This window comes from Mesoplodon densirostris, chromosome X (assembly GCF_025265405.1).
Source record: "Mesoplodon densirostris isolate mMesDen1 chromosome X, mMesDen1 primary haplotype, whole genome shotgun sequence".
NCBI classification, from domain to species: Eukaryota; Metazoa; Chordata; class Mammalia; order Artiodactyla; family Ziphiidae; genus Mesoplodon; species Mesoplodon densirostris.
This window is the reverse complement of record NC_082681.1, coordinates 49,784,890-49,799,934: the sequence shown is the minus strand read 5'-3', so window position 1 is coordinate 49,799,934 and position 15,045 is coordinate 49,784,890. Positions and strand designations below refer to the sequence as shown.

The window sequence follows — 15,045 nt, the reverse complement described above, 5'->3', positions numbered from 1 at the left end:
TCTGGTAAAATAGTTTCTCTTGAGGGAAGGCCTTATATAAGAAGAGTAGAATGCTCTGGGTACATTAAAAACTGGCTACATTTCCTTTCCCCCTGCCAGAAGCACAAGGAAATTTTCTCTAATATTCACCGTGAGAACCTCATAGGGCTCTGAGAAGTAAAACTCATAAAAGTGTGGGAGCACTCCTTAAGACTGGGCCTCATGGAACAGGATAGAAAGCCCAGAGGTAAACCCACACACCTATGGTCAACTAATCTATGACAAAGGAGATAAGGATATACAATGGAGAAAAGACAGCCTCTTCAATAAGTGGTGCTGGGAAAACTGGACAGCTACATGTAAAAGAATGAAGTTAGAACACTCCCTAACACCATACACAGAAATAAACTCAAAATTGATTAAAGACCTAAATGTAATGCCAGACACTATAAAAGTCTTAGAGGAAAACATAGCCAGAACACTCTATGACATGAATCACAGCAAGGTCCTTTTTGACCCACATCCTAGAGTAATAGAAATAAAAACAAAAATAAACAAATGGGACCTAATGAAACTTAAAAGGTTTTGCACAGCAAAGGAAACTATAAACAAGATGAAAAGACAACCCTCAGAATGGGAGAAAATATTTGCAAATGAATCAATGGACAAAGGCTTAATCTCCAAAATATATAAACAGCTCATGCAGCTAAATATTTAAAAAAAACAAACAACCCAATCCAAAAATGGGCAGAAGACCTAAATAGACATTTCTCCAAGACGACATACAGATGGCCAAGAGGCACATGCAAAGCTGCTCAACATCACTAATTATTAGAGAAATGCAAATCAAAACTACAATGAGGGGCCTTCCTGGTGGCGCAGTGGTTGAGAGTCCGCCTGCCGATGCAGGGGATACGGGTTCACGCCCCGGTCTGGGAGGATCCCATATGCCGCGGAGCGGCTGGGCCCGTGAGCCATGGCCGCTGAGCCTGCGCGTCCGGAGCCTGCGCGTCCGGAGCCTGTGCTCCGCAACGGGGGAGGCCACAACAGTGAGAGGCCCGCATACCGAAAAAAAAAAAAAAAAAACTACAATGAGGTATCACCTCACACCCGTTAGAATGGGCATCATCAGAATATCTACAAACAACAAATGCTGGAGAGGGTGCGGGGAAAAGGGAACCCTCTTGCACTGTTGGTGGGAATGTAAATTGATACAGCCACTATGGAGAACAGTATGGAGGTTCCTTAAAAAACTAAAAATAGAATTACCATATGACTCAGCAATCCCACTACTGGGCATATACCCAGAGAAAAACATAATTCAAAAAGACACATGCATCCCAATGTTCATTGCAGCACTATTTACAATAGCCAGGTCATGGAAGCAACCTAAATGCCCATCAACAGACGAATGGATAAAGAAGATGTGGTACATATATACAATGGAATATTACTCAGCCATAAAAAGGAATGAAATTGGGTCATTTGTAGAGACATGGATGGACCTAGAGACTGTCATACAGAATGAAGTAAGTCAGAAAGAGAAAAACAAGTATTGTATATTAAAGCATATATGTGGAATCTAGACAAATGGTACAGATGAACTGGTTTGCAAGGCAGAAATAGAGACACAGATGTAGAGAACAAATGTATGGACACCAAGGGGGGAAAGTGGGGGGTGGTGGGATGCATTGGGAGATTGGGATTGACATATATACAGTAATATGTATAAAATAGATAACTAATAAGAACCTGCTGTAGAAAAAAAAAAATACTGGGCCTCTCTGGAGTTTTAAATCTCAGACTTGTCCACACTGAACTTCCAGCAATTCGTAAATTATAGTTTAGTTTTTCCTACATCAGTACTGATTCCTGGGGAAGTTTCCGTTCATAGGTTTTACTCCAGCAAATTGTGATTCTCTGTATCTGACTGTCTGTCTCTCCTTTTTTGCGGGCAGTGATTTGCTCTGTGACTTCAATTCTCTAATGGATCTAAGAAGAGTTGTTGATTTTCAGTTTGTTCAGCTTTTCACTTATTGTTAGAATGGAGTGATGACTTCTAAGTTCTTTCCATGCCAGACCAAAGCAAGAGGGAATTTAATGATAAAAGAGTTAATCCATAAGGAGTATATAACAATTATAAATATATATGCACCTAACAACAGAGTACCAAAATATATGAAGCAAAAACTGACAAAAATGAAGGGAGAAATAGATAATTCAACAATAATAGTTGGAGACTTTAATACCCCACTTTTTTTTAACATCTTTATTGGAATATAATTGCTTTACAATGGAGTGTTAGTTTCTGCTTTATAACAAAGTGTGTTACTTTCTGCTTTTTAACAAAGTGAATCAGTTATACATATACAGATGTTCCCATATCTCTTCCCTCTTGCATCTCCCTCTCTCCCACCCTCCATATCCCACCCCTCTAGGTGGTCACAAACCACCAAGCTGATCTCCCTGTGCTATGCGGCTGCTTCCCACTAGCTATCTATTTTACGTTTGGTTGTGTATATAGGTCCATGCCACTCTCTCAGTTTGTCCCAACTTACCCTTCACCATTTTTAATAATAAACAGACCAAATGGGCAGAAGATCAACCAGGAAGTAGAAGACATGAGAACACCAGACACCAACTAGACCTAACAGACATATAGAATATGTCACCCAACAACAGCAGAATGTGCATTCTTCTCAAGTGCACATGGAACATTCTTCATGGTAGACCATGAAGGCCATGAAACAAGCCTTAATAAATTTAATGGGTTAGAAGTAATACAAGATATGTTCTCTGACCACAGTGCAATAAAATTTTGTATAAACAACATAAAAAATTAGGAAAGTCACAAATATCTGGAAATGAAGCAAAACACTCCTAAACAGCCAATGCATCAAAGAACAAATAAAAATGGATATCAGAAAATACTCTAAGATTAATGAAAAATGAAACATGACATACAGCATACCAGAACTTATGGGAATGGAACTTTGGTATGTAGAAACACAATGTACTCAAAACAATGGGATGGAGCTAAGCTTATGCTTAGAGGGAAATATATAGCTGTATATATAGCTGTAAATGCCTATATTAAAAAGAAGAAAGATCTCAAATCAAGATCTTAACTTTCCACCTTAAGATGCTGGGAAAGAAGAGCAAACTAAGCATAAAGCAAGCAGAAGGAAGGAAATAATGATGAGAGCAGAAATTAGAGTAATGGAGTATAGAAAGAGAATAGAGAAAATTAGTGAAACCAAAGCTGGTTCTTTGAAAAGATCAACAATATTGACAAATCTCCAGCTAGATTGATGAGAGAGAGAGAGAGAGAGAGAGAGAGAGAGAGAGAGAGAGAGAGAGAGAGAGATGTGTGTGTCAAGTTACTAGAATCAGAAATGAAAGAGGGGTCAATATTACTGAACTTATAGATATGAAAAAAGATTATAAACGAATAATATGAAATATTACATGCCATTATGTTATATAACAGACAAAATGGACAAATTCCTAGAAAAATACAAACTACCAAAACTATCTCAAGAAGAAATAAACAATTTGAATAGACCTATAACAAGTGAAGAGATTTAATTAGTAATAAATTTTTAAAAGCTACCCATAAAGAAAATTCTAGGCCACCTGGCTTCACTGCTGAATTCTATCAAACATTTAAAGAAGAACCCTTCACAAATTCTTCAAAAAAATATATAGAAAAGGAAAGAACACTTCTCCTCTTATTTTATGAGACAAGTATTATCCTGGTATGAAAACCAAAGATATGACAAGAAAAAACTACAGACCAGTATCTCTTATGCATATGGATGCAAAAAATCCCCCAACAAAATACTAGGAAAACAAGTCTAGAAACATATAAAAACAATTATACATCATGACCAAATGGGATTCATCCCAGAACGCAAGTTTGGTTTAACATCCCCAAGCCAGGAATTCCCTCAACATAATAAAAAGTATTACAAAATACCCTCAGCTGACATTATACTTAATGTTAAAACACTGAATGCATTGCCCCTAGTATCAGAAACAAGACAAAGATGTGTGCTCTCACAATTTCTATTCAACGTTACACTGGAGGTTCTAGCCAGGACAATTAGGCAAGGAAAAGAAATAAAAGGCATCCAGATTGAAAAATAAGAAGTAGAACTATCTCTATTTACAGATGACATAATCTTATATATAGAAAGTCTTATGGAATCCACGGATAAACTAACAACTTCAGCAAGGTTGCAGGATACAAGATCAATAAATAAAAATCAACCATATTTCTATATACTTTCAATGAGCAATCTGAATAAGAAAATTAAGAAAACAATCCTACTTATAATAGTATCAAAAAGAACAAGATATTTAGAAATAAATTTAATAAGGGAAGCACAAAATTGATACTCTGAAAACTGGAAAACATTATTGAAAGAAATTAAAGAAGATGCAATTAAATGGAAAAAAAGATCCCATGTTCATGAATTGAAAAATTTAATATTGTTAAAATGGCAATGCTTCCTAAATTGATCTACAGAGTCAATACAATCCCTTTCATAATCCCATCTGATTTCTTTGTACAAATTGACAAGCTGATTCTAAAATTCATATGCATTGCAAGGGACCCTAATAGCCAAAACAATCTTGGAAAAGAATAAAGTAGGAGGACTCATGTTTCCTGATTTCAAAATTGCTTCAAAGCAATGGTAATCAAGACAGTGTGATACTGGCACATGATAGACATATAGGTCAATAGGACTGAATTGAGAGTCCAGAAGTAAAACCATGTGTCAGCTGATTTTTGATGAGGGTGCCAAGACCATTCATTGGGAAAAATAAAATAGTCCTTTCACAAATAGTTCTGGACCAACTAGATAGCCACTTGCAAACTAATGAAATGAGACCCTTACCTCACACCATATACAAAAAAATTAACTAGAAATAGATCAGAGACCTAAATGTAAGAGCTAAAATGATAAAACTCAGGGAAAAAATCCATAGGGATAAATCTTCATGAAGTTGGATATGGCAAAGGATTCTTAGATATGACACCAAAGTAATGAGCAGAAAAAGAAAAAACACATTGAATTTCATCAAAACTAAAATTTTTAGGGCATCAAAGTATACCATCAGGAAAGTGAAAAATAACCCACAGAATGGGAGAAAATATGTACAAATCATGTATCTGATAAGGGACTTGTATCCAGAGTATATAAAAACTCGTACAACTCAATAATAAAAAGGCAAATATCCCAATTAAAATATGGGCAAAGGACTCGAATAGACATTTCTCCAAGTAAGATATACAAGTGGCCAATAAGCACATGAAGAGATGTTCAATATCATTAACAATCAGAGAAATGCAAATCAAAACCACAGTAAGATACCCCTTCACCTCTGCTAAAATGGCTACAGTCAAAAAGTCAGAAAATAAAAAGTGTTGTCAAGGACATGGGGAAATTGGAACCCTTACACACTGCTGATGGAAAGGTATAATGGCCAGTCAGTTTAGAAAACAGTATGGCAGTTCCTGAAACAATTAAGCATAGAGTTACTGTATGACCCAGCAATTCAATTCCTAGATATCTACCCAAGAGAAATAAGAACATATGTCCTTACAAAACTTGTACACAAATGTTCATAGCAGCATTACCCATAACAAGCAAAAGATGAAAACAGCCCAAATATCCACCAATGGACTAATGAATAAACAAACGTGGCATATCCAAACAATAGAATGTTGTTCCGCCATAAAAAGAAATGTATACTTGGTACACAATGGGCGAACCTTGAAAACATATGCTAAGTGAAAGAAGCCAGTAACAAAAGACCACATTTTATGAGTACATTCTGATGAAATGTCCAGGGATAAGGAAATCTATAGAGACAGAAAGTAGATTAATGTTTTCTTAGGGCTGGGAGGATAGAGGCGTACGGGGTGGGGTCATAGGTAAGGTATGGTGTTTCTGTTTGACTTGAAAATGTTCTAGAATTGACTGTGGTGATAGCTGCACATAACTGTGAATTTATTAAAACTACTGAATTGTACACTTTAGGTGGGTGAATTGTATGGTATGTGAATTTTATCTCAATAAAGCTGTTTAAAAAAAAAAAGAAGTAACATGTATTCTGGGATAAATGAGTAGGAGTTATCCAGGCTAAGTGCATGAGGAGTGGTTGAGAGAAAGTTTCAGGCAGGAAAAACTATGGGAACAAAGACCAGGACTTGAAAGTGCATGGAGCTTTAAGGAAATGATGGGAATCCATTTAGCACAGTGTTGCTGTTAGTATTTATTAAATAGCAACTGTTGCAGAGCAGAGATTAGGAGTGAGGGCTTTGACCTTGGGCAGGCATTCCATTTAACAGCTGGGCGACCTTGGCTTGAGACAGGTAATCTCTCTAAGCCTCACTTCCTTTTCTATTAAATAGTAGGTTAATGATATAACACTTGGAAAAGGACTCAGAATTCATGCAAGGGGAGAAGGACTTTGTATAACTTCAAGAAACTATTTTGACAGTTACAATGCAAGGATAATAGAATTATCTATTAGGAGAAATTTTTTTAAAAAATAATCATTTCTTAAACAATCAGATAGCAGGAGGCCTGGTGAGATATCAAAATGTCACTTTAAAAGACATAATCCCTCCCTTTAGTGAGCTAATGGGCTTTATCTTGGTATTTGTGGATATGTGTATGTATGTGTGTGTATGTATTATACTGTACCTCCTGTCCTTCATTATTATTATTATTATTATTATTATTATTTTTGCCATACACGGGCCTCTCACTGTTGTGGCCTCTCCCATTGCGGAGCACAGGCTCTGGACGCGCAGGCCCAGCGGCCATGGCTCACGGGCCCAGCCACTCCGCGGCATGTGGGATCTTCCCAAACCGGGGCACAAACCCGTATCCCCTGCATCGCCAGGCGGATTCTCAACCACTGCACCACCAGGGAAGCCCCATTTTTCTTTTAATAATGCATGGTGAACATATAGTACGTATGGGTCTACCTCATTCTTTTAAATAGATTCGTTACCCACACTATATTGAAAATATTAAGGGGGGTGTTTAGGCAAAATATTTGAATAGACATTTCTCAAAGTAAGATGTATAAATGGCCAATAGTACATGAAAAGATGCTCCATACCCAACTAAATTATCCAGCAAATAATGCAGCTGTTTTTGCTAAGGCTCTTGCAAAACGCTGGTGTCAAAGTATCAAATAATTGCTTTTGGATACCATTATGTGTCAAAGGTTCCCCCTCCCTCAAAACTTTCCCTGTAGAGGGAACAGACCAGCTTTCCTCTTAGCTCTTGGCTTTTCCTTTTATAGAGGCAGTGGCGATTACATGTATATGGGATCTGGGGTTGCCTTACAAACACACACATACTCCTGTCAGTTTTTCAGTGAAAAATTTCCCATAAGATTACTCCTGTCGTTAGCACCTTGATAAATCCATTGGTTTTGCTCATCTACTTCTTTAATTTTGTATGTCATGGTAGCTATGTCTTTAAAGTTCCTCATAGATTATTTACTTTTAGTTTCTTAGTTGTTCTTTTCATTGAGTTAATTAGGATTCATTCAAAATCCTATGTATTTAAGTAAAAACTAGAAAGAGTTACAAATTCCCTGTTTACAGTCTACAGTATAATGCATTATTTGCCTTAACTTGGAATTATAAACCAAAATTTGTGATGTTAGGAAAGGCTTACCATTCTCATTAAGATTTACTGCACAGAGAAAAGTGTTACTGGGAGAGGCAATCCACCTTGGGTCCTGAGCATCCCTGCACGTTCTTATTGGGTATACCAAGAATGTAAGGCCCTGACCACTCTTTATGCAGGCAGTCCATTTCTCAGAGTTGTGTTTGCAGCAAGCAACTTTGAGGGATGAGGTAACGTCTTTCCCTGGACACAGAGCAGGCTTGCTTTTGCTTACTGTGAAAGCAGTGAATTCTCCAAACTCAGGTATCTTTCCTAAAACACAGTGCACTGCATGTGTAGGCATCCAAGGGACTTGAGGATAATGGGGAACTGATATAAACCAATATGAAGCCGTTGCTACTGCTTTTACCATGAGTAATAATGTCCTTAGTCTCTGATCAGGATTCTAGTGTCTTCTGTTATAGCAAAAGCAGGTTAAACAGTAGCAGGTTAATGTTAACTTGTTAATTTGTAAGTAGGGTAAAATCTCAGACTGCACACTTCTTGACAGGTGTTTCCAGATATTATTCCCTAAATCAATTATGCTAGGGCAATGTTGCCCACTAGGATGATTTTTGCCATATCTATATACCACTTTTGCTGTTAACATTGTGTTCTACTTCATGTTTGTCTTCAAACAAACTCATTTAATTTGAATATTTTTGAAAAGGAAATTTGAGTACATTTTTGAAAAGGAAACTTTATAACACCACCCTAAATCTAAACTATCATCATTTGCCTTAAAGAGAGTATTCATTAATACACATTCAAATAAATATCAATACATGAATATTACAACTTAAAATATTTGTGTATTATCTGAAATCATCTCCACCTACCACCAGGCCCTTCTACTTTAATCCCAAGTTATCTGATTGCATCCAGGGTAGTCATGGCTGGGACAAAAACTATCACAACTAATGTTTTTAGTTAGTGACTGTTGAAGTATTTTCTTTAAAAGTTATATTCTTTCCTTTAAAAGTTCCCATCAAGCCCCCTTGTGAAGGAAAAAAGGGGTAAAGGAAGTCCAGTGCTCTGACCTGCAATGGGGACAGTCATTGTTCTCCAGGTATGTATGTCCAGGACAGCCTGGCCTTCAGCCTAGAAGAGTCTGATGCCTGCTGCAGGCTGGAACACAGAAACCAAAGTCAGACAACCCTGGAGAGGGGTGTGCCTTGGGGGAGCCCTTCCACATCCTGCCCCAGCTCCACCCCTCAGAGTGCCAGGGGGTTGGATTCATACCATCCTATAAAAGTGGCACAGTAAGTCTTTGGACCCTCATCTCACTCCAGCCAGAATCCAGACCAACCAGCAACCATCAGACTGTTGGAACCTTGAAGAATAATCTGGAGAGATTAATTGCCCCAAAAAGAGCATCACAGAGGAAAAATAATATACAACTGGCACAACTGTGAGCCACATATACATATATAGATACATATATAGTTATGAAGATTTGGATGCAGATATACATACACAGTAAGTCTTACACAGCACTTCATACATTTCCAAGTAAGCATGGGAATATCCCGAAATCTTACTTGAACCTCCCTTTAAACATTTACACAGGTCTAAGGGTATCTTTTGAGCTGGTGAGGAGGGCCTGCCACCACTCTTTTGGGAGAGATTGCTCACCCTAAGGAAATAAGAGTCAGGAAGATAAAACCAATCTTTAGGCTCATAAGCAACTCTGACTAAAGCATAATGTCTGTTACTCAGACTTATCTTCTGGTCCCACCCCCAAAGAGACCCATTGTGTCCGAGTCTTATGGGGAAGAGGGAGTCTGTGATTAAAATCCCAAAGTTGCCAAGTATCAATAAGATATCACAGCCCAAGTGGCCCTGCATAAATGTCTATCTAAATTTAAGAGATGGGCGTTTCCCCCACTTCTGTAGAGGTCAGACTGGAGAGTCAGTCCATTGGGGGTTCCAAAGAAATATGTTGGGCTTCACTATTTGAGATTTCTAACACATCAGCAGTGTTACGGGCCTGAGAAGTACAGAACCTGAATGAAGGGGCAGAAATACCTAATACACATGGTAGTATCAAGGGGAGGAGGATGGAAGGCTGGGCAGGCACAGCAGGAGAGAAACACAAAGGTAGTGCCCACCTAACAGTTGTCTGGATTTGTTCTTAAACACAGGTGAGAACTACTTTCTCCCTCCAAAATACCTGAAATAAATCTCTTAGGAGTTGGGATCCTGCATGAGCAGATGGGAACAAAAGCTTGTCAAATATAGTTCACAGTCACTACCTTGTCTGGTCCTCATAAGATCCCTGAAAGTTCTTTATCATCTCTATTTTTCAGATGAGAAAAGATGTAAAATTTATTCTCCTAGCTAAGTGGTCTGGTGGTAATTTGGAGTTCACATTTGCTTCTAAAATTCTGCCATTAAATATTGTGTCCCAATGCCTTTAGAAATATACTCAGTACTGTTGTTTACTCCTTTTTTTAATAAAATTTTTATTATTTTTAACAATAATGTGTGTACATTCTAGGAATAAGGAAAAATACAAATAAGCTGAATAAAAAAATCCCTCATAATCCTACCACTGACTGTACTTTTTGCCTTTCATCCTTCACGTGTTCTTCTGTGCATATATGTAATATATAAATGTACTCTTCCCTTTCAAAAATATGATATTCACATATTACTTAGTGACTTTTTTTTTCATTTTATATCCTGCCAGGAACCTCTTTTTGTACAAATGAGTAAAGTTCTCTTATTAAAAGGCAAAGACTTGTAGATTGGTTTGAAGTAAAATAAACAATGAGATGCATCTAAAAACACTAATAGCAACAAGTTAAAAGTAGAAAGATGGACAAAGGTGTATTGGGAAAACGCAAATCAAAAGAAAGTAATGTTAACATCAGAAAAAATAAAAATCAAGGTAAACTACATTAAATAGGGGTAAGGATGGTTTCGATTAACCTTCCAACGCATCACTATAAGTTTGTTTCTTACTCTCCTTATCTCGTCTAATTCATTCACTTCTCTAAACATATCTTCCTTGCTTAAATGCCTGTTGTGTATATCTTCTTTAAATTCCTGGAGAGACTGAATCAGCCTTTCTCTAAAAGTTCCTTCTGTTTTTTCCTCCTCTGGCTCTTCCTCCTCCTCTGGCTTTTCCTCAGGCTTTGGCTCTTCCTCAAGTTTTGGTTCACTCTCATTTTCTGGTTTTCCTTCAATCTTTTGACAGGGTTTCATCTTGTATCTGTCTCTCTTCCTCCTGTTCCCTCTTCCTTTCTTTTTTTCTGCTTATTCTTCTTGGAAAACAACTACTTCTAGAAAGCAAGAAGGAGACATTAAGTCAAAAGCTTGGTGAACGGACCAGTGCTCTGGACACAAGTCTCCGTATTTGCTTTTTGTGATTAAGAGCTATCACCAAATATTTTCCACTTGGGAGACTCAGTCTGCCATCTGGGTTTCCCCGAGCTTGCTGCTCCTACCCCCACTTTCCACCTTCTCACCTCCCTCGTCCCTCCCTCCAGCCTTTTCCAAGGCTCTCCTCAACCATTTCTCCCGTCACAAGGCATAACGCAAGATCCTCCTAGAACAGAGTAGGCTGGGAGAAGGGGGGTGCGGGGAAAGAACAGGGGCCGACAACCTCAGTCCCTCCCTTGCCCACCTCCACCCCAGGGGTCTTTATATTTCCTTCACCTACCCGTACTGATCCGGTCAGTTTCTTCCTCGCCTTTTCTAGCCCTGCGTACTGCTATGAAAAACAGACCTGCAGACAAACGGGAAACGGGAGGCGGAGGGCGTGAGGGTGGGGGTGGGGGTGGGGCGAGCGCTCAGTAGGCCGACAAGCACCACGCACTTTTCTCATTAAGGTTCTCGGTTATGGAAACTTTCCCACCTTCTTATTCCCGCATTTGTCCCCCTCTCCATAGTGCAAGTTAAGTCGAATTTTCCATCAGACAGGGAGTAGGAAAAGCAGATTATTTCCAAACTATCTTTAAGACTGACGGGGGCGGTTGGGGGGTGGGTAAGTGTTGGGAAAGCGGTCTGAGGTGGCAGAGGATGATTATTTTTAAACTCTCACAGGTCTCCCTGTCCTTCTCCCGGGACCCCTAGTCCCTTTCCCAAGGGTCACCATTTCCTGCAGACCTGGAGGTGGGAGGTGGAGAGATGGAATTGACCAGGGCTCCCTCAAGTCTCTGCTCTAGGCCACCCCCACCCTAGAAATTCCCAGACAGCACCTATTTTGCCACCAACCTGCAAAATTCCGGCAAGCTGACTCCTTCTCCTTCTCCTAGCCTCGGGCCTCACCGGCTGCGCTGCTAAAGCAAGCTGGTACCCAGAAGGGAACAAGGACCAGACTAACAGGACTTCTGCACACGTCGACTCCTGGTCACGTGATATCTACGTCACCAGTGAGCTCGGGTCCCCAATTTCCACTCCCACCAAAAGCGCGGCAGAAGTGGGCCGGCCCTCTGCCCCCTCCCCCCTTATACATTTGGCCCTTTCCATCCCAGAGGGGGAACATGTTATTTTCCTTTCTCTGATTACTAGGGAGGGGCTGCATCTTTTTCTGGAGCTACTAAACTTTTCTACTTTTTTCAAGAATTGTCTTTTCCTGCCTTCTGCTCCCAGGATTAAGAACTCCAACCTACATCCATCGCCCCTCCCCCAGCCTCCATTTCATCTGCAATCTAGTCCTTGGCTGTTGTGGAGCAGGGTTGGTTTGGCAGCAGGTTGTTTAAAAAAAAAAAAAAGGATGGTGGGGGAAGCCTGGGACAGGAGTAAGATTTTTTAATGTAGTTTTTTACTTTATTCTTAATACTTTTCTATATTTTTTTAAAAGTAACTGAAAAAAACAAAATTCAGCTGAGTAAATGTGAAGAGCTAATTGGCTTTATACAGCAATTCATGAACAGGGTAGCAACCCATCTAGCAGCTAGAAGGGCGCTCCCACGGGTTGTACAAAATGGAAGGTTTTTAAAGGCAGGAGAGTGGGGCAAGGGAGCTATTAGCAAAATAAAAGAAAGGATTATTTTTAGGCCAGGACAACTTTTTTGGGGGCGAGGGGAGAGGAAGGGAGCAGCAAGGGTTTTATCATGCAGATTGCTTCTTCTTTCTCTGGGAGATGGAGGAGCTTATGCCACAGATTGCCTTACTGTTGCTTGACCACAAAATTCCAGACTGGTTGATTTAAGATTACATTTCTGGGAGAGGTTGAAACTGCAATTAGGTCAACTATTAAATCTAGGTTTGGTATCATAGGCTTTAGCACAGGAGATGTGGTTTGGAGCCTGTGGTTTTCTTTTTAACAAATTTTTATCTTTTATAGTCGGAAAAGACAAAGAATTACTTTAATTAAGTGAGGTAGTATGTGTACAGTCCTGAGAATAGTGCCTGGCATATGGTAAGTGCTTTAAAAGTACAAACTATTTTTTTTTTTTTTCTTTTTGCGGTATGCGGGCCTCTCACTGTTGTGGCCTCTCCCGTTGCGGAGCACAGGCTCCGGACGCGCAGGCCCAGCGGCCATGGCTCACGGGCCCAGCCGCTCCGCGGCATGTGGGATCCTCCCAGACCGGGGCACGAACCCGTATCCCCTGCATCGGCAGGCAGACTCTCAACCACTGCGCCACCAGGGAGGCCCAAGTACAAACTATTATTATAATTATATTAGGATTTCGTTTGGGAAAAGGATTCAAAATGAGAAAAAATAATGTCTGACTCCAGAGTCTTGGTGGTGGTATTTGCCAAGAAGTAATTGGTTTGGTCCTCTGGATGCCCTCTTTCCCAGGTAGTGAAGAGTCAACGGGGCAAGATGTGCTGACTTGGAAACTTCACTTCTATCCTTCTAAACCACATTCTAGATACCTAGGACCCTAGAATATCCTGCCCAAAGCACCTGGAGCCTAAATGCAAGACTTGCTCATGCCTCTTCTCCAGATCTATCCTCTTGAGAGTGACCCACATCCCCTGTGGGTTCATGCTGGGGTTGGAGTAGATGATACAGCTGGAAAGGCAGAACCCCCTTCATATGAGGCCATTTGGAGAAAGGGCTAAAGGAAAGGGTGTACTGCCAGGCCAATAGGAGCTCAGAGAAGGCAAAGGCCAGTTAGCCCAAAATAGCCAGAAGAAGCCTCATGGAGGTAAAAGACCTTGACCTGGGCCTCACAGGGAGGATAAGACCTAGATGGAGGGGGGAAGGAAAGAGGAGACCAGTCTGACTGAACCTAGGCCCTGTGGCCTTACCATTACCCTGGCCTGTCTCATGCTGCCTTGCTGGGTCAAGTCCACTCGTTCCTCCTTAAGGGTTTTATGTCTCTTGATGGTGGCTATTGTCCGAAAGCAGGTTCAGTGCAAGCACTTTTTGAAAAGCTCTGCACTACCCCCAAGGACTTTCTCACTTATTTCCAGGTTACAGAATCTGAATTGGTCAACCTTTATGGATAGTTCTTAGGCAGTTGCTAAGTACTTAAATATGCATTCCCTTTGAGCCTGTAAATCCATTCTTAGGTTTTCACTCTGAGGAAATATTTAACAATAGTCACAATGATTTACAACAACATGGTTAGTTTGTAGACCTGAATTCCTGGCATCAATCCTTTGAGTTGGACCTGAATATGCAAAGAGAAGCCACAGGTGAAAGGCAGCAATGAAGGAAAGAGAATTGTTCTAGGAAATAACGGACATGTGCCCAAGCATGTACATATGCACCTGCACATTCACTCGTGTGTATGCATTCTCATAAACCAACGATTCTCCCAGATGATTTTGCTACAAGTTAAAGAAGGCAAACTTCATAATTCTGTTAAAACAATTCAAACTGCACCAACAGTATGTACCATTTAGAAATGGAGAATGACTATTAGGATATTCGACAAAATTCTTTATAAATGGTGCAATTAAGAAGCAAATTAAATGGCTTACAGTGGGGAACAGGTTAAATTAATTGTGTAACAACCATATCATAGAATTCTAAGAATTAAAATGAGATCTATTGAGAACATGAGTTAATTTTCCACCTATGCAATTAGAAAAAATGAAAAATATTGATCATATTCAGAGTTGGTGAGGGTATGGAAAAACAAACATTCACATGCACTTTTGAGAATATAAAATAATATAAGAATATGAACTAAACTTATTGTGGTGATCATTTCGCAATATATACAAATATTGAATCACTGTGTTGTACACCTGAAACTAATATAGTGTTATCTGTCATTTATACCTCAATTTAAAAAGTAAAAGTACAAGCAAGATGCAAAAATATTAAAAGATAGAATAAAATAGTGCATTTCTGGAGGTCATTTTGGCAATACTAAACCTTAAAATATATGTGCTTTTGGACACATCACTTTCTCTTCTAGTGTTTTATCATGCTGAAATACTCCCATGCCAAATA

The 15,045-nt window shown here is 39.5% G+C and overlaps 1 protein-coding gene across 1 annotated transcript; it reads right to left on the bottom strand.

The window, feature by feature from the left end:
- Nucleotides 1-7,990: 7,990 nt before the first annotated feature.
- Nucleotides 7,991-12,025, bottom strand: TCEAL9 (transcription elongation factor A like 9). Its single transcript, XM_060087191.1, has 3 exons — nt 11,901-12,025; nt 11,347-11,412; nt 7,991-10,966 (listed from the first exon to the last, which is right to left on the bottom strand). The coding sequence occupies exon 3, from the start codon at nt 10,887-10,889 to the stop codon at nt 10,578-10,580; it is 312 nt and encodes a 103-aa protein (XP_059943174.1). The 5' UTR covers nt 10,890-10,966; nt 11,347-11,412; nt 11,901-12,025; the 3' UTR covers nt 7,991-10,577.
- Between the last annotated feature and the right edge of the window lie 3,020 nt (nt 12,026-15,045).

What these genes read in the sequence shown, in the direction of transcription:
- TCEAL9 (XM_060087191.1), bottom strand. Translation starts at nt 10,889, where the DNA reads ATGAAACCCTGTCAAAAGATTGAAGGAAAACCAGAAAATGAGAGTGAA.